The following is an 18,673-nucleotide window of genomic DNA, read 5'->3' on the forward strand; positions in this document are numbered from 1 at the left end:
AACTCAAATAACACTGGACTACAAACAACACTGTTATAAAGCAACTCAAATAACAGTACTATAATGGAATACAAATAACACTGTACTTCAAACAAGTAGTCAGTTAGTCCAGTCCGTCAGTCAAGTCCAGTCAGTCAGTCAGTCAAGTCCAGTCAGTCAGTCAGTCCAGTTAGCCTGTCAATCCAGTTAGCCTGTCAATCCAGTTAGCCTGTCAATCCAGTTAGCCTGTCAGTCCAGTCAGTCCAATCAGTCAGTTCAGTCACTCCAGACACTCAGTTCAGTCAGTCCAGTCACTCCAGTTAGTCCAGACACTCAGTCCAGTCACTCAGTCAGTACAGTCACTCAGTCAGTACAGTCACTCAGTCAGTACAGTCACTCAGTCCAGTCAGTACAATCTGTCCAGTCATTCCAGTCCGTCTCTTACACCAATACAATATAGATATTAACTACCTCTGTATTCCATGTAATCCTGCACAATGTCCAGCATCCTGGTCATCTGGGAGAACAGTAGAACCCGGTGTCCCCTGAACAAAATGGGAAATACAGAAATGGTGGCCTCTTAAAACAGACATCATGTCAATCACATCAGCGGCACACTGAAAGGAAAGCATCATATTAGATATTCCAGTGTAACTTTGGAGGAGTAATGATGGACTTTGTGATGATGATCTGTGTCTCCGTATGACTGACCATTCTGCGTCTCCGTATGACTGACCGTTCTGTGTCTCAGTATGACTGACCGTTCTGTGTCTCCATATGACTGACCGTTCTGTGTCTCCATATGACTGACCGTTCTGTGTCTCCATATGACTGACCGTTCTGTGTCTCCGTATGACTGACCGTTTTGTCTCTGTATGACTGACTGTTCTGTGTCTCTGTATGACTGACCGTTCTGTGTCTCCGTATGACTGACCGTTCTGTGTCTCCGTATGACTGACCGTTCTGTGTCTCCGTATGACTGACCGTTCTGTGTCTCCGTATGACTGACCGTTCTGTGTCTCCGTATGACTGACCGTTCTGTGTCTCCGTATGACTGACCGTTCTGTGTCTCCGTATGACTGACCGTTCTGTGTCTCCGTATGACTGACCGTTTTGTCTCTCTGTATGACTGACCGTTTTGTCTCTCTGTATGACTGACCGTTGATGCAGGAAGCCCAGCATGTTGTCCAGCAGACTGAGTTTCCCACTGGCCTCGATCAGATGCTCCCCCATTTCAAACGGCTCTGGTTCCACACCTGAGGAAGGGACAAAACATCTCTTAAAATAAGGGTGGTCCAAGCATCTCAAAACCAAAAGGATCTCACCATCAAACAGGTAGGGGCGGTCCACACATCTCTAAACCAATAGGGTCTCACCATCAAACAGATAGGGGTGATCCACACACTTCCTGAGCTGCATCAGTATATTCAGTAGTCTGGTCTTGTTGCCCTGGTCATTCTTAAAGGCATCTGGAAACACAACAGCAAATCGGTTTGTGCACTTGTCAGTCATTGTCAAACCAAACTCAAAATGGTGGACACTCCATTAGGACTGGACAGAGAAAAGTAGGCCAGGACTATGGTTTACTAACATGATTTTGAAAGAGGGCTGCAGCAGGCTGAAAGAAAATTGAAGGAAAAAAAACTTCTGAATGACCGATCCTTTCACACCCTCTTGCTAATGTCTCTTTTTCTCCATCTGCTGCCAAAACGACATTACATGTCTGAGATCTTGTATTTTAGCTGAACATTGGTCCAACATTTAATGTATATCTGTGTTCTGAAAGGACAGCTAAGTCCCTGCCCATCTTGAGAAGACTTCTGAAACCAAAAATCAGGTTATGGTTATAGATCTGGATCAGGTTGGTTATAGATCTGGATCAGGTTGGTTATAGATCAGGATCAGGTTGGTAATAGTTTAAGATACGGTTGGTTATAGATCAGGTTGGTTATGAATCAGGATCAGGTTGGTTTTAGATCCGGATCAGGTTGGTTATAGATCAGGATCAGGTTGGTTATAGATCAGGATCAGGTTGGTTATAGATCAGGTTTGTTACAGATCTGGTTCAGGTTGGTAATAGATCAGGTGAATTATAGATTAAAGATGGGTTATTGGTTATGGTTTGAGATGTGGTTATGGTTTTTGGATTCCGTTATGGTCTTAGATCATGTTATGGTTATAGATCAGGCTATGGTTGTTATATCAGGTTATGGTTATAGATGTGGTTATGGTTATAGATGTGGTTATGGTTATAGATGTGGTTATGGTTACAGTGGGGAGAACAAGAATTTGATAACCTGTAAAATCTGCAATGTTTCCTACTTACAAAGCATGTAGAGGTCTGTCATTTTTATCATAACTACACTTGAATTGTGAGTGACGGAATCTAAAACAAAAATCCAGAAAATCACATTGTGTGAGTATTTGTATAATAGTATAATCACAAGTATTTGATCACCTACCAACCAGTAAGAATTCCAGCTCTCACAGACCTCTTAGTTTTTCTTTAAGAAGCCCTCCTGTTCTCCACTCATTACCTGTATTAACTGTACCTGTTTGAACTCGTTACCTGTCTAAAAGACACCTGTCCACACACTCAATCAGACTCCAACCTCTCCACAATGGCCAAGACCAGAGAGCAGTGTAAGGACATCAGAAATAAAATTGTAGACCTGCACAAGGCTGGGATGGGCTAAATGACAATAGGCAAGCAGCTTGGTGAGAAAGCAACAACTGTTAGCGCAATTATTAGAAAATGGAAGAAGTTCAAGATGACGGTCAATCTCCCTCGGTCTGGGGCTCCATGCAAGATCTCACCTCGTGGGGCATCAATGATCATGAGGAAGGTGAGGGATGAGCCCAGAACTACACGGCAGGACCTGGTCAAAGACCTGAAGAGAGCTGGGACCACAGTCTCAAAGAAAACCATTAGTAACACACTATGCCGTCAGAGATTAAAATCCTGCAGCGCACGCAAGGTTTCCCTGCTCAAGCCAACGCATGTCCAGGCCGTCTGAAGTTTGCCAATGACCATCTGGATGATCCAGGGGAGGAATTGGAGAAGGTCATGTGGTCTGATGAGACTCTATTGTTTGGAGGAAGAAGAAGGATGAGTACAACCCCAAGAACACCATCCCAACCGTGAAGCATGGAGGTGGAAACATCATTTTTTTTCTGGAAAGGGGACAGGACGACTGCACCGTATTGAGGGGAGGATGGATGGGGCCATGTATCGCGAGATCTTGGCCAACAACCTCCTTCCCTCAGTAAGAGCATTGAAGATGGGTCGTGGCTGGGTCTTCCAGCATGACAACGACCTGAAACACACAGCCAGGGCAACTAAGGAGTGGCTCCATAAGAAGCATCTCAAGATCCTGGAGTGGCCTAGCCAGTCTCCTGACCTGAAACCAATACAAAGTCTTTGGAGGGAGCTGAAAGTCTGTATTGCCCAGTGACAGCCCTGAAACCTGAAGGATCTGGAGAAGGTCTGTATGGAGGAGTAGGCCAAAATCCCTGCTGCAGTGTGTGCAAACCTGGTCAAGAACTACAGGACACGTATGATCTCTGTAATTGCAAACAAAGGTTTCTGTACCAAATATTAAGTTCTGCTTTTCTGATGTATCAAATACTTATGTCATGCAATAAAAAGCAAATTAATTACTTAAAAATAACAAAATGTAATTTTCTGGATTTTTGTTTTAGATTCCGTCACTCACAGTTGAAAAGTACCTATGATAAAAATGACAGACTTCTACATGCTTTGTAAGAAGGAAAACCTGCTAAATCGGCAGTGTATCAAATACTTGTTCTCCCCACTGTATATATTGTTATCATTATAGATTAGGATATGGTTATAGATCAGGTTATGGTTATAGATTAAAGTATGTTTTTGTGATCCGGTTATGGTCTTACATCATTTTATGTTTTTATATCAGGTTATGGTTATAGATCACAATAGGAATATAAATCATGTCATGATTATAGATCAGGTTATGGTTATAGATTAGGTTAATGTTATAGATCAGGATATGGTTATAAATCTGGTTATAGTTATAGATTAAGTTATGGTTATTGATCAGATTATGGTTAAAGATCAGGTTGGGGTTATAAATATGGTTATGGTTATAGATCGGGATACGGTTATTATTGTGGTAATGGTTATAGATCAGGATATGGTTATTAATGTGGTTATGTTTATAGATCAGGATATGGTTATTAATGTGGTTATGTTTATAGATCAGGATATGGTTATTAATGTTGTTATGGTTATAGATCAGGATATGGTTATTAATGTGGTTATGGTTATAGATCAGGATATGGTTATTAATGTGGTTATGGTTATAGATCAGGATATGGTTATAGATCAGGATATGGTTATAGATCAGGATATGGTTATAGATCAGGATATGGTTTGTATGCAACATCAGTCTCACCCACGTCCTTCATGAGTATGGCCTTGTAGTATCTCTTCTGCAGGGCTGAAAGGCCATGATACATCAGCAACTCGGTCTTCTTTGGGAGATCGGCTGCCACCTCAGACTTTACTCTCCTCAAAAGGAATGGCTGAAGCACACTCTGGAGCTCACTGGCTGAACACAGACACACAAACACACAGATAGAAACACACATGGACAGACACGGTAAACAGACTTTGTAGATCACTGGTGTCAGATATAGACACCGAAGCATGACAGCGGACAAAAAGAGCCTGTAACAGAACAATAAGGTTTAGACCCCTGATATAGCATTATTATTACATCATTGGGGTCTCTACCAGGTCCACTTGTTAAGGTTTAAACCCCTGATATAGCATTATGATTACATAACTGGGGTCTCTACCAGGTCCACTAGTTAAGGTTTAAACCCCTGATATAGCATTATGATTACATCATTGGGGTCTCTACCAGGTCCACTAGTTAAGGTTTAAACCCCTGATATAGCATTATGATTACATAACTGGGGTCTCTACCAGGTCCACTAGTTAAGGTTTAAACCCCTGATATAGCATTATTATTACATCATTGGGGTCTCTACCAGGTCCACTAGTTAAGGTTTAAACCCCTGATATAGCATTATGATTACATAACTGGGGTGTCTAACAGGTCAACAGAGCATCCTACCCAGAGCAGGCTGTGTCTGCACATGGCTGTATCTGCTGGTGAACTCCTCAGCCTGGTCTAAAGGAAAGAGACCAGGCTCGATGAATGCCAACAGACTGTAGACCTCCAACAAATTGTTCTGGATAGGAGTTCCTGTCAACAGCAATCTGAAACCGAGAGAAAACTAGGGAGAGAAGAAAAAAGGGGTTGAGAGTGAGAGTTATGGTGAATATGAATACATCTATTAGTACTATTACCTCAATCAGGACTAGAATACCTATATTAGTACTATGATCTCAATCAGGACTAGAATACCTCTATTAGTGCTAAGATCTCAATCAGGACTAGAATACATCTATTAGTACTATGATCTCAATCAGGACTAGAATACCTCTATTAGTACTATTATTTCAATCAGGACTAGAATACCTCTATTAGTACTATTACCTCAATCAGGACTAGAATACCTCTATTAGTACTATTATCTCAATCAGGACTAGAATACCTCTATTAGTGCTATGATCTTAATCAGGACTAGAATAAATCTAATTATTAGTAGCAGTACCTCCAGCAGGACTTTGTGCAACAAGGAGTTGTGGTTCTTCAGTCTGTGGGCCTCATCAACTACCAGGACCTTCCACGTTCTCCTGCACAACAGATACAAGTTGGTTCTGACCAATGATGTTATAGTAGAGCATACTGACAGCTGTCATAGCATAGAGTTAATACAGACCCAGGTTGGTTCTGACCATCAGTGTTGTAGTAGAGCACACTGACAGCTGTCATAGCATAGAGTTAATACAGAGAGCAGTTAAGATGTCAATCCCTGACTCACCTCTTTAAGAATGAAGCATCTCTGAGACAGATCTGACAATGACAGAAATGTATTACTTGCAGAAAATAATACAGTTGCTTGAAACAGTGTTGCCACATTGAGAGCTGTTGAGGGCAGAGCTTTTCAGCTGTGGGCCCAAAACCCAAATCTGTCCCAATTATCCATTAAGAATTGTCTTTTAAAATAATGAACGAGTTTGTGAAGAGGAATTTTAGGGACTTTGTTAAATATAAACCCCATGCAATAATTAAATGTAAAGGGTAATATATCATTTCAATTATAAATAAAATAATTAATAAAAAACATGTAAAATATTTAATAGTGTATTTCTACATTTAACATTTTATTTCACAATTCCATATGTCACTTTTTCATGGTTGCAGTCATTGTGGAATAAGTGTGGTGGAAATGTTGCTATTCCACAGTACAATGAAATCCTATTGTTTATTACTATATTAGATGGAAATTCTAAGTATAATCCAGTAATTTAGTAAGGCCATTGTGTGTGTGTTTCTACACTGCTCACTTGCCTACAGCAAGGTTGGCTAACCTCTCAACAGTCGCAGACATCTTATGTTGTTGGCGAAGTTCGCCGAGCAGCTGGTGAGACGACCCACGCATGGATGGGGGTCACAGTGGGCGGTACTGATGATACTGACCCAAAACAGGTACAACATGAGGCAACGCCACCAATTTATCTGATCATTTGAGGCGGCACCACGAATCCTCGTATGACGACTGCAAAGCATCTCAATGCCGTCCAAAGCAAAAACGCCATACAAGAAAGGTTCCAAACGGCAAAGAGAAATCAAAGATTCAATAACATTTCACGTCGCCAAAAGACACGGTTACCAAAGTGCGTTTTAAAAACATGATCCGTTTGCTTGACAAGCGGTATGTAATGACATCACACAACTATTTTCCTCAAGTTGCCATTCCAGAGTTGTACAGGAGATGCAAGACAAGTTGAAACAGAGCTGTCACAAGTGAAATATTATACAGCAACAACAGACTTGTGGTCCAGCCAGACAACGAAGCCCTACATAAGTCTGCCCGTACACTTTATTAATGAGGACTTCCATCTGAAAAGTCACTGTTTGCAAACTGCATTTTTCCCAGAGGATCATACAAGTGAGAACATCGCAACAGGGATGAGAGAAGCTTTATCTGATTGGAGCCTAGATGAGAGTCGTCTAGTCTGTATTACAACAGACAATGCCGCGAACATGGTGAAGGCTGCACCTGAACAAGTGGACCAGATTGCAGAGCTTCCGCAACAGACTGCATCTTGCAGTTGGTAAGTTATGCCCAATAGCGCATTCTATTTTACTACTGTTGCTATTGCTATACTATTACTGTTACATGTTATTACCTAGCAACCTGTTCTGAAATATAAAAATGTTCATAAGTTTCATGCATTTTAATTGTAGAGGATGGGGCCGGGGACGAATGAAGGATACAGACTGTCAGGTTGATAGCCAAAGCGCTTTCTGAAGAGATCCTCTGTTTTTTCATATCGCAATATATATTGCAGAAAAACAATATATCGCAATGTCAGTTATTTCCAATATGGTTCAACCCTAATACAAATACATATATGTATTATAATTTAATGTTATTTGTTATCTTAGGAAATAAAGAAATGTACATTTTCACTGTATTTAAAGAACTATCCTGTATCTACCTACATTACACCATAGCTATTTTGCACTCTAAAATAAATAAATTATTGAAGATTATTTCAAATGGCCTCTATGACATCAGCCACTCTAGTGTGTCTTTAACCACTAGGAGACAAACATATACATATGCCGCGTGTTGGTATAGCCAGAGGCAGCACTACCATGAGGCAAAGTAGGCAGCCGCCTAGGGCCCCAGAATGCCTTGCCCTGGTGAAAATTCTAAATAAAATGTACACATATATTAAATATAGTACAGTATGTTATTTTGCATATTTATGTTTCTCCCAAACATATAAACAAATTATATTCTGCCTTCCATTACATTATTCATGTGTGAGATGAATCCCAACCCCCCTATCTTACTCAAATGGTTTGTCTCAAATTGTTTCCCAGCAGTGCAAAATACCTTAGGTAGCTTAATCAGTTAGCCTACAGTAAGAGAGACAGACAAACAGTCGCAATATAACCATGAAGAGTCTAATTTTAGGCTTACTCGAACACTGGTCCCCGGCATGCGAGTCTGCATCTCTAACCACTACGCTATTTAGCAAGTGGTAGTCAGTCAGTCAGTCAGTCAGTCAGTCAGTCAGTCAGTCATGGTGCACGTCCACTGTTCTGGCGCACTCGCTGCCTTGGACGGATACAATTCATTTTCTATGGATGCCGTCAAGGCGTGGTTGGCGGTTGGGCAAAGCATCTCAAGGCAGCGCGGCTGCTTAAGCTGTTCCGGTGCATGAAGAAGTTGGCCACGGTCAATATTATGTAAATGAATCCTGCTAATGCAAGACGTCTATCCAATGGAAGTAGAGTATTTCATAAACAAGAGACGGTCTTCCTTGTTGGGCCGTCGTTGTAGTGCAACAGCACATGAAATAATTTTGCTCCGTGTGAAAGGTTCTGCTACCAACTGGAGGAAAAGCTAATTATAGTGGGGTACAAGCGCAATAAAGCTTATAGGATGGTGGCAAAGATTGTTGGTGTCTCAGGTCAGTTTAATCAATGTGTTGCTAAAGGTGCTGTGTTTAGCATATCAGGGTTTTTTTTATATGGCAGCACCACATAAATATGTTGCCTGCTAACATAGTGCTCATTATAACATGTTATTTTGCCCATGAGTTTAAATATAAAGAAGTTCAAAATCGGCAGTGTATCATGTACTTGTTCTCCCCACTGTATGTGCGCAAGAAACCAATAATGGATTTTTTTGTGATAGAAGGACAACACTAATTTAACAAAACTGAAGAGGAATGATCCCAATCAGACTTTAAAAGTAGTATGTTATAACTGTTATCTGGTCAGTAAAACATGGAAGTTTGTTATAACTTTTATGTAGACAGTAGAACATGGTAGTGAGTGTTATACCTCATATGTAGTGAGTAGAACATGGTAGTGAGTTATACCTCATTTGTAGTCAGTAGAACATGGTAGTGAGTTATACCTCATGTAGTCAGTATAACATGGTAGTGAGTTATACCTCATATGTAGTCAGTAGAACATGGTAGTGAGTTATACCTCATATGTAGTGAGTAGAACATGGTAGTGAGTTATACCTCATATGTAGTCAGTAGAACATGGTAGTGAGTTATACCTCATGTAGTCAGTATAACATGGTAGTGAGTTATACCTCATATGTAGTCAGTAGAACATGGTAGTGAGTTATACCTCATATGTAGTCAGTAGAACATGGTAGTGAGTTATACCTCATGTAGTCAGTATAACATGGTAGTGAGTTATACCTCATATGTAGTCAGTAGGACATGGTAGTGTGTGGTGTCCATGTCTCTCTGCAACTCAGCTCTCTTGTCTTTGTCTCCTGAGTAGCATAGCACTTTCAGACAAGGAGAAAAGCTAGGAAGAAAACAAACATACCTTATCAGAGTGCTGGATAACTGCCAATCAGAAAACAGGAAAAAGGCAAGTCAGAACGCAGGACAAGAGCCTAACAGAACACAAGAACAACACTATAGGCTGTAGCTCTTTGGATAAGGAAGTGGTCCAGGCAGAGGTTATGTATAAAGTGGGGAGAACAAGTATTTGATACACGGATGATTTTGAAGGTTTTCCCACTTACAAAGCATGTAGAGGTCTGTCATTTTTATCATAGGTACTCTTCAACTGTGAGAGACGGAATCTAAAACAAAAATCCAGAAAATCCCATTGTATGATTTTTAAGTAATTAATTAGCATTTTATTGCATGACATAAGTATTTGATCACCTACCAACCAGTAAGAATTCCGGCTCTCACAGACCTGTTTGTTTTTCTTTAAGAAGCCCTCCTGTTCTCCACTCATTACCTGTATTAACTGCACCTGTTTGAACAAGATGACAGTCAATCTCCCTCGGTCTGGGGCTCCATGCAAGATCTCACCTCGTGGGGCATCAATGATCATGAGGAAGATGAGGGATCAGCCCAGAACTACATGGCAGTACCTGGTCAATGACCTGAAGAGAGCTGGGACCACAGTCTCAAAGAAAATCATTAGTAACACACTATGCCGTCATGGATTAAAATCCTGCAGCGCACGCAAGGTTTCCCTGCTCAAGCCAGCACATGTCCAGGCCGTCTGAAGTTTGACAATGACCATCTGGATGATCCAGAGGAGGAAGGGGAGAAAGTCATGTGGTCTGATGAGACAGAAATAGAGGTCTAAACTCCACTCGCCATGTTTGGAGGAAGAAGGATGAGTACAACCCCAAGAACACCATCCCAACCGTGAAGCATGGAGGTGGAAACATCATTCTTTGGGTATGCTTTTCTGGAAAGGGGACAGGACGACGGCACCGTATTGAGGGGAGGATGGATGGGGCCATGTATTGCGAGATCTTGGCCAACAACCACCTTCCCTCAGTAAGAGCATTGAAGATGAGTCGTGGCTGGGTCTTCCAGCATGACAACAACCCAAAACACACAGCCAGGAAACTAAGGAGTGGCTCCATAAGAAGCATCTCAAAGTCCTTGAGTGGCCTAGCCAGTCTCCAGACCTGAAACCAATAGAAAATCTTTGAAGGGAGCTGAAAGTCCGTATTGCCCAGCGACAGCCCCGAAACCTGAAGGATCTGGAGAAGGTCTCTATGGAGGAGTGGGCCAAAATCTCTGCTGCAGTGTGTGCAAACCTGGTCAAGAACTACAGGACACGTATGATCTCTGTAATTGCAAACAAAGGTTTCTGTACCAAATATTAAGTTCTGCTTTTCTGATGTATCAAATACTTATGTCATGCAATAAAAAGCAAATTAATTACTTAAAAATCACACAATGTAATTTTCTGGATTTTTGTTTTAGATTCCGTCACTCACAGTTGAAAAGTACCTATGATAAAAATGACAGACAGCAAAATCAGAAGTGTATTAAATATTTGTTCTCCCCACTGTATATTTAATATAAAGTTAAAGGTTCCCAGCATGTTTCCACAATGCTGTGAACTAACCCTAGCACAGTGAAATATTCAATCAGAGCCACCCTGAAACAGGCTGCCAACCAAGTTTCAGTTTCAAGTTTATTTGTCAGATCATGTTGCTATGGTTACTGCTGTATCTTGACTTTGGTTAGAGGTCTTTTTGTTATTTTTTCAGATTTAAATAGATGAGAGGTAGAGGAATATATGAAGTATTCATACTGTTTGTCTATCTTGCTGGAAAAGTGGTTTGAACGGTTGTTGTTTTAAAAAATATTTCTTAACGTGTTGCCATGGTTACAGTGGTTTCAATATCTTGAGTTTGGTAAGAGATATTTTTGTAATTTCTTCAGATTTAAATAGCTGACACATAGAGGAATATATGAAATACTTGTACTTTTTGTCTATCTTGCTGAAAAGGTTAGTTAAACGGCAGTAGTGAGGGAAATCGGGTTGCTATGGTTACTGCGATTGCAATATCTCAAGTTTGGTATGGGATATTTTCATATTTTTTTCTGATTCTTGTAGGTGAAAAGTAGAGGTACATTTAGGTAAAGCCATGTTTACCTCAGAGATGCCTAGAGGCACCCCACTGCTATTCCTCCATTTGTATTCTGTGATGTGTCCCAGTACTCACCAGATGCGTCTGGGGTCAGAGCTGTGGTAGTTAGACACTTTCCATCTCAGTTACAGTCAGGCCAAACATCCTGGCCTGACTGGGACTGAGCTCTAGTACGTCCACATGCACAGATAGCTTGGTAACAATACCTTTTCTAGAATGCACACTCTCATTCAGTACCCACATCACCCACCAAGTTAAATACAGAAGATTGTGTTTGGTTGTTTTCTGCAACGAGGCATCCCTCACCCACACTGTCCAGGGTCCTTGTAAAAATTATCATCCTGGCAATCCTTGATTACAGAGACATCGTCTATAGCAGGGCCGCTCAATCCTGTTCCTGGAGAGCTACCGCCCTGTAGGTTTTCCATTCAACCCTTACATGCTGACCCCCATAAACACACATCACTGTGACCTTTACATGCTGACCCCCTTAAACACACATCACTGTGACCTTTACATGCTGACCCCCATAAACACACATCACTGTGACCTTTACATGCTGACCCCCTTAAACACACATCACTGTGACCTTTACATGCTGACCCCCTTAAACACCCATCACTGTGACCTTTAGATGCTGACCCCCTTAAACACACATCACTGTGACCTTTACATTCTAGTTTACTGAGTTTATAAAGGACACAGATTGGTACCAAGTTATTTACATTTTAGGCAAATGGCCAGGTTGTCACTGAAAATGATATTTGGTTTTCAACAGACTTATCTGGTTAATTAAGTGCAATGTGTGAGAGCCTCCCCCTAATGGTTGAAGGAAAGCATTGCCCAATTTGTGGTTTGGGGAAAAAACTGCAGTGTTTTCAAGCAATATAAATCCTGTTCTGAGTTGTTTTTTCTATCAATGTTTTAAAAAGAAGACAAGTTAACCGTGTGCTGTTCTCCTCACCGCTCCATCTCACTCCTCCAGTTACCCATGACAGACAGAGGACTGAGGATCAGGAACGGACCCCCCTGTCCCAGGACCCCTCGCAGGTACAGCAGCAGAGAGATGGTCTGAGGAGTAACACACACACAGACAGAAACAACACACACACAGACAGACAGAAACAACACACACACAATCAGACAGACACAACACACACACACAACACACAGACACAATACACACAGACAGAACACACACAGACAGACGGCAAAACGCACACAGACAGACAACAAAACGCACACAGACAGACCAAAAAATGCACACAGACAGACAACAAAACACACACAGACAGACAACAAAACACAGGCAGACAAGAAAGCAATCAAAATGATGGTTCACAAACTGATTAATGTCATGTCTACATAACACATACAGAGTTAAGACAAAGACACCTGGGTGTCACCAGGGGCTTTCTCTACCCATCTCTGTGGATGTCACCAGGGGCTTTCTCTAAACATCTCTGTGGGTGTCACTAGGGGCTTTCTCTACCCATCTCTGTGGGTGTCACTAGGGGCTTTCTCTACCCATCTCTGTGGATGTCACTAGGGGCTTTCTCTACCCATCTCTGTGGATGTCACTAGGGGCTTTCTCTACACATCTCTGTGGGTGTCATTAGTAGATTTCTACACATCTGTTTTTGACACTGGGGCTTTCTCTACACACCTCTTTGTCACTAAGGGCTTCCTCTATTCATCTCTGTGGGTGTGTAGGTGCTAGGTGGCCTCTCACCTGGCAGGTCTTGCCCAGGCCCATTTCATCTCCTAGGATACATCCCTGCTGGTTGGCTAGGCACTGAGTGAGCCACCGCACTCCGTCCAGCTGATAGGCCCTCAACTGGATCCCTGAGAAAACCACAGCACTGATTGGATGTGGGAATCAAGAACAGTGATTGGCTGCCCTTTTATCTCAAATCAAAGGTTTTGTTTGGGTCTCTACCTATCAGTAAATGTGCTCCAGATGCAACTGCACTTTCTGCACCCTAGACAGTTATGCTCATTGCTCCAGTCTGATGTTTAAAATAAAACACCAGGTAAAATAACATCTGGTAATCCCCTTATTTTCCCAATACAGAGCTACGGTATTTGTGGTTAAATGTATAACTGCAAACATTCTTTGGTTGTTCCGAAATATTTTAAAATTGAGTAAAGTCATTGCTACATTTACCTAATGTCTATATAAACAATTAGTGTTTTCCAGACAAGAATTCCGCTACAAATGTACATGAAATATTGACAATGACAAACAAGTTTGGTTGCCAGCTACTAGAGTATTGAACTCAAACGAGTTTAGCCACCATGGCTCAAGTGAACAGCGTTGACTTGACAGTCAGTGGGTCAAAGGCTAACCGACGTTACCTACATCTTCCCCAAAACAAACCTTGCAAACCCATTTTCTGCAAATCTTTTTCAGACAAACTGCTCTTGTTTTCTTCTGGAACGCTATTTTTTATTCTTTGAGGGAAGCTCGCCATATTTCCCAAAGCAGCAGAGTAACAGAGAACAGGAAGGTACGCGCCAAACGACTTAGTTCACTTCCTGGTTTGATGACGTTGGAAAGTGGAGGCGTGTTCTTGTAGGTCCTGGTGAATGAAACCGGACCGCATACGCCCCCTGGTGGTCGAGTTTCTAGCTCGTACTATTGACTATTCCGTACTTCAGCTGTTCCTCTCTGTCTCCCACAACACAAAGACGTACTTCCATTCCCATAGTTTCGTTCATTCAGACTGTTTTGTTTCTACAGATAGAAACATCAAAAGGGATGTCCTCTACAGTAACGTTATGTTATTTAGTCCATTCGTTTCTTTCCTTAAACATTCAGTATGAATGACTGTGAAATCCTTTATTTATAATAAATTAAACAATTTACAGGATGTTATTGAACCGTTTAACAATTGCATACAATGGGCCAACTTAGTTGTTCCATTTCTTCAATTAGCATTCCCAGGATTTCCCAGCATGTTAGACAAATACAGGAATATATTAAAAACATTAACATTAATTATGTATGTATGTATGTATGTATGTATGTATGTGTATAGAGCAGGGCATCTAAAAACAAACCAAAAGCAGAGCAAATAAAACCTCATACAATAAAACCTCCCTCACATTTTGCAAGGTCATAGGCCCAAGAGGAGACAGTGCAATCTTGCTGTAAGATTTGTCATTTCTGAAGCTGCACAGTTTTTGACAGGGGGTGAAAGGTCTAAAACACCTTCCAGGAAGTTGCAGTATTTTTCCTTCTGTCAAGTGGGGATGCTTCACTTCACACACATCATGATTACCTTCAGGACTGCATCTCTAAAGGGAAACAAATAATCAGGTGTCACACACACAGCTGTTGTTTTAAATGATTTATAGAATCCATCATGTATACATTTGTAACTTGTAATTATTTGCAGAAAGAGTCATTTGAACCCACACTCTTCATAAATGATAAAAAGCCAACTTGCCTGATAAAAGGGATATACGATAAGCCGTACCTGCAGAGAACACACGTTTACAGAAATTAATAATTACACATCCCTCTCTTTCAGATTTTTAAAGCCAACAAAAAACTAACAGATGTGTATTAATGAACAAATTAAACACTTTAAGAATATGTTCACTCACCAGGCTAATGCTATGCATTGCAGAATGCAAAACAACAAAGCCAGGCCAAAGTTCTTCCACTAAAACAAACATTTAAGTTAATAACATGCATTTTACGATTTACTCTGAAATATGTGAAAGAACTCATCAATACCTTTCATATAACATTATACACTCACCTAAAGGATTATTAGGAACATCATACTAATACTGTGTTTGACCCCCTTTCGCCTTCGGAACTCCTCTGACCTCTAGCATCAACAAGGCATTTTCACCCACAGGACTGCCGCATACTGGATGTTTTTCCCTTTTCACACCATTCTTTGTAAACCCTAGAAATGGTTGTGCGTGAAAATCCTAGTAACTGAGCAGATTGTGAAATACTCAGACCGGCCCGTCTGGCACCACCAACCATGCCACGCTCAAAATTGCTTAAATCACCTTTCTTTCCCATTCTGACATTCAGTTTGGAGTTCAGGGGATTGTCTTGACCAGGACCACACCCCTAAATGCATTGAAGCAACTGCCATGTGATTGGTTGACTAGATAATTGCATTAATGAGAAATTGAACAGGTGTTCCTAATAATCCTTTAGGTGAGTGTATAAGAGGTGCATGGCCTCAAGCATTGGTGCATGACCGCTCTGGTGAGCTCTTGCCCAAATCCAACATGCATATCAGGCATGTAAATACAGGTAATTTATTAAACTACAAGCTGCTTTGCCCATGTTAGGACATTATGTTCAATCAAGGGGAAGGTTAGGGTTATGGTTCAGTTTAGTGTAGGTTAGGGTTACGTCCAGCCATGGACCAGACCTTGTTAAGGCTGACTCACCCAGAAGGCTGCACAGAGAGTTAACACGAGACATGTCTAGAAAAAGAGAAAAACAAGTGCTCAAACTTAATCAGTCCCTTGGTTTCCTTACATTGTTGTAATTAAAAGCTGGTTCAGTAAATTGGTCAAGTGTCATATACAGACACACGCCGCAGACAGACACACCCGCCCCGGCCACAGACACACCCGCCCTAGCCACAGACCAATGATGGTCCGCTTGATCCTCACCAACATGATGGTGGTAGCCAGAGCTCTGGTCTTGTCACACATTCTCTTCAGCTGTTTGATTGGCCCCATCAGGAACATAGTGCTGTAAAGAACGTCACATTCTTAGGGTTGTTTGAACATGGTTCTATGGGGACAGTCACCTCCTTGGCATTGGTTAGAACATGGTTTCTTTTGGTGCAATCACATTCTTATGGTTGATCAGAACATGGTTCTATGGGGACAATCACAGTCTTGGGGTCAGAGTCAGTTAGAACAAGATGATCAGAACAGGGTCAGAAATAACAGGCTGGCCTGTCTCAGAAATAAATATTCCCCCTAATACATGCTGAAAGGTTTCTAAGGACAGTGTCATGTACAGTGACATATTTACAGAGTTGGTTTCCCACTGATGGTCTCACCTGCACAGTGAGAAGATGTTTCCAAATGTATAAAAGATGATGAAGAGGAGGATACCTATTTTGGGAATGAAGAGCAAACATGGCCCCTGTTGATGTAAAATATGTCAACACAGGTTAAATAACACATTATTTTTCAATCAACGTCCTTCACATTTGAGGAAGGTTCTTGATAAGTATCTACTAGACTTTCATAGAACCATAGCCAGGTGTCAACACAGTGAATACAGCCAGTCTGTCAGGATGACAGAGTTTTCAGCTCCATTAATTTAGTCTTAAGTTATTTCGGGGCAAAGCAGGAAACACATAGGTGACGAGTTCCATTTGAACTAAACAAAGCACATAGCACATGTTAACTAAACAATACAAAAAGAGATACTGAACATTCCTGAAAGCAGGCTAAACCAGTAACACGACATCTCGGGTGCACGTCTCCTAAAAAGAAATGCACGGTGCGAAATTACGCACACAATGTAAGAAATAAATGTATGTTTTATACCCATATGTCCACTCACCAAAACTGTGCATATAACGCCAATCACGAAGCAGCCGATAAAACCCTTTACTCGGGTACCCCAACTAAGAGTAGACGCTTCATTTGCAGCCTGAAACGAGAAAAGGTTATTTAGTGGAGAGCTATAGGGCGAGTTCACAAGATCAATTAATCAAGGAATTAAATGAATATATATATTCTGTTTGTATACAAAAAAAATTTATGGATGATTAACAAATGCATTTAGGCCTAACCAAAGTTTTCTACCCTGACGTTCCTTATCTAATTATGACGTTGACTAAAAGGGTTATGAAACGTTAACCACACTAACTCATAACAGGCTAGTATAGTTAAAGTAGCATAAATACATGTGTTTTCACCTGAAGAATGTTTGGTGGTTCTTTGGGTCCATCCGTGCCGTTCAAAACCGACTTAAGCTTGTCCATGATTTATATTGGGTTGGCTGAGCGCAGTAAAATCGGAACATATATGATCATGAATTGTTTTATTCTGATGGCTAGTGTTTCCAAACGATGTTAGCAATTAAGGTACTTCAATCTTCGAAGGTACTCATAAAGACGCCACCGACAGACGCACTAATGCGGTGTTTAAACAAAATCGGAATTTTTAACAAGGATAATTCCGACTACGACTGGTGCCCTAATGACTACTGGGAACTCCGGAAAACGGTGAAAAACTTGTTCTGAATTCCAGTTCGGTCACCATGCAAGAGTGGCGATTTCTAAATCTTTCCCAGCTGGAACGTGCGATCCGGTACAACGCCCAGCACTTTACCCACTGTTTCTTCCCTAAGGTCGGAGGATAGTCGAATGGCGTGCTTCAGGAGTTCCATCCCATGGGCTACTACTGTTCACCAATATAAACAACTTCCATTATAGGCCGGTGGAGTGGGTTAGATAGTATGGCTTAGTATAGTGTTTTGTCTTGCACATAGGAATAAAAGCTCAGTATCTGCAGTTTGGGCAAGTCTTGGATCTGACTTTTGCCCATACATTTCACAAAACACTACCGCAATTATTATGATTATTAATTCATAGCATAATATATTATACCACAATTATTATGATTATTAATTCATAGCATAATATATTATACCACAATTATTATGATTATTAATTCATAGCATAATATATCATACCACAATTATTATGATTATTAATTCATAGCATAATATAATATACCAAAATTATTATGATTCTTAATTCATAGCATAATATATTATACCACAATTATTATGATTCTTAATTCATAGCATAAGATATAATAACACAATTTTTATGAGTAGAGATTTAGCCTAAAAAAATCGTGATTACTGTTTTTTAACAATTTTACCTCAATCAAAGGTTAGATTTCTCTCATCTTTTAATGTAGGGTCAACAACATACTACCCTCTAGTCTTTATCAACAGGTTCCAATTATTTGATTGGTCAGTGTCTACAGCCCTGGAATCCTGGGTTTAATATTAAATCTCCTTTCTTCTAAATGGCTGACCCCTAATATCTCATTTCTTCTGTCTATATAGACCAAACAAAATGAAATCCTGACAAGTTTACACGTA

The 18,673-nt window shown here is 40.8% G+C and overlaps 2 protein-coding genes and 1 long non-coding RNA gene across 4 annotated transcripts in view; 1 reads left to right on the plus strand and 2 right to left on the minus strand.

Annotated features, from left to right (window-relative positions):
• chd1l (chromodomain helicase DNA binding protein 1-like) overlaps positions 1–14,248 on the minus strand; it is a 32,082-nt gene extending 17,834 nt beyond the window's left edge. The window contains 11 exon segments of the mRNA XM_029121770.2: positions 451–524; positions 1,139–1,235; positions 1,356–1,448; positions 4,413–4,568; positions 5,100–5,262; positions 5,644–5,725; positions 5,914–5,945; positions 9,332–9,443; positions 12,518–12,624; positions 13,286–13,398; positions 13,934–14,248. Of these exon segments, the coding sequence (XP_028977603.2) occupies positions 451–524; positions 1,139–1,235; positions 1,356–1,448; positions 4,413–4,568; positions 5,100–5,262; positions 5,644–5,725; positions 5,914–5,945; positions 9,332–9,443; positions 12,518–12,624; positions 13,286–13,398; positions 13,934–14,027 (1,123 nt within the window). The 5' untranslated portion in view covers positions 14,028–14,248.
• Positions 7,170–13,901, plus strand: LOC109616010. 2 transcript variants are annotated; one of them, XR_002197039.2, is made up of 3 exons: positions 7,170–7,210; positions 12,539–12,603; positions 13,267–13,901. It is a non-coding gene; the product is annotated as an uncharacterized LOC109616010 (long non-coding RNA). The 2 variants fall into 2 exon arrangements; XR_004576064.1 differs by lacking the exon at positions 7,170–7,210 and adding an exon at positions 8,459–8,581.
• Positions 14,249–14,380: 132 nt separating the features above from the next.
• sft2d2a (SFT2 domain containing 2a) lies at positions 14,381–18,051 on the minus strand. Its single transcript, XM_029121755.2, has 8 exons — positions 17,475–18,051; positions 17,117–17,206; positions 16,605–16,690; positions 16,207–16,288; positions 15,979–16,014; positions 15,166–15,224; positions 15,006–15,035; positions 14,381–14,853 (listed from the first exon to the last, which is right to left on the minus strand). The coding sequence occupies exons 1-8, from the start codon at positions 17,538–17,540 to the stop codon at positions 14,814–14,816; spliced, it is 489 nt and encodes a 162-aa protein (XP_028977588.2). The 5' UTR covers positions 17,541–18,051; the 3' UTR covers positions 14,381–14,813.
• Positions 18,052–18,673: the final 622 nt, after the last annotated feature.

This window comes from Esox lucius, chromosome 8 (genome assembly GCF_011004845.1).
Source record: "Esox lucius isolate fEsoLuc1 chromosome 8, fEsoLuc1.pri, whole genome shotgun sequence".
Taxonomy (NCBI): domain Eukaryota; kingdom Metazoa; phylum Chordata; class Actinopteri; order Esociformes; family Esocidae; genus Esox; species Esox lucius.

Coding starts and splice junctions, on each gene's coding strand:
- sft2d2a (XM_029121755.2), bottom strand. CDS start 17,540: ATGGACAAGCTTAAGTCGGTTTTGAACGGCACGGATGGACCCAAAGAA. Junction 16,691..17,116: donor GCGTTATATGCACAGTTTTG/GTGAGTGGACAT, acceptor TTACATCAACAG/GGGCCATGTTTGCTCTTCAT. Junction 15,036..15,165: donor CAATGCATAGCATTAGCCTG/GTGAGTGAACAT, acceptor TGTTCTCTGCAG/GTACGGCTTATCGTATATCC.